The 897-nt window shown below is 51.8% G+C and overlaps 1 protein-coding gene across 1 annotated transcript in view; it reads left to right on the top strand.

Annotated features, from left to right (window-relative positions):
• The window catches only part of EMH_0087980 (uncharacterized protein), a gene marked incomplete at both ends in the record, with an annotated part of 783 nt that extends 249 nt beyond the window's left edge, over positions 1–534 (top strand). Inside the window, one exon of the mRNA XM_013501229.1 lies at positions 3–534. Coding sequence (XP_013356683.1) covers positions 3–534 — 532 coding nt within the window. The remainder of the gene's footprint in view (positions 1–2) is intronic.
• Positions 535–897: the final 363 nt, after the last annotated feature.

Raw genomic sequence — 897 nt, 5'->3', positions numbered from 1 at the left:
GGTGCAACACCGGCGATACGCGAAGGATCGATGGAGAGCAGCAGCAGCAGCAGCAGCAGCAGCAGCAGCAACAGCAGCAGCAGCAGCAGCAGCAGCAACAGAAGCATCAACGAAAACATACACAACAAGCCTACAGCAGCAGCAGCAGCAGCAGCAGCTGCAGCAGCAGCTGAGCAGCTGGAGGTCTCCTCTGCGGTGTCAGCTGCTGCTGCTGGGGGGGACGCGGGGGGAAGGAAACGCAGCTTTGCTGCAGCTCTCAATCCGTCTGCTGCTGCGCAGCAGCCGCTGCCGGCTGACCCTCAGACAGCAGCAGCAGCAGCAGCAGCTGCAGCAGCAGCAGCAGAAGGAAAAAGAATAAAGACAACTACTCGTTCTGTGTTTTCTCCCTCTATACATGTCAATGCACTGCAGCAACACGCAGCGGAGATAAACGAATATGAAGACAGATTCAACAGCAACGAGCAGCAGCAGCAGCAGCAGCAGCAGCAGCAGCAAGTAGTGCCTGCTGCAGCAGCTGAACCCGGTAAGGCTTGATTCGGGTGTATGTACAGCTGTTGCTGCTGCTGCTTTCTGTATATCTGTCTCTCTCTCGCTGCCTGCACGAGGGGGGCTGTGCTGCTGTTTTCTTTTTTATCTTTGTCTTGGGGCTTCGCTTCCTATGCATGCATGCTGTTGCTGCTGCTGCTGCTGCTGCTGCTGCTGCTGCTGCTGCTGCTGCTGCTGCTGCTGCTGTGTTCAGATGAAAAGGAGAAGACAGACGGCTCCCCTCGTCTTCTCCGTTTTTTTATTGGGGGAATTCCACAAGAAGTCGAGGAGGCCGTAAGACTGTATATATATATATATATATATGTATATATATAAATATAAATATATATATATATATATATATATATATAT

Source organism: Eimeria mitis, genomic scaffold (genome assembly GCF_000499745.2).
Source record: "Eimeria mitis Houghton genomic scaffold, Emh_scaff6537, whole genome shotgun sequence".
Taxonomy (NCBI): Eukaryota; Apicomplexa; class Conoidasida; order Eucoccidiorida; family Eimeriidae; genus Eimeria; species Eimeria mitis.
The sequence above is the reverse complement of the archived record's forward strand: the minus strand, read 5'-3'. Positions and strand labels throughout refer to the sequence as shown.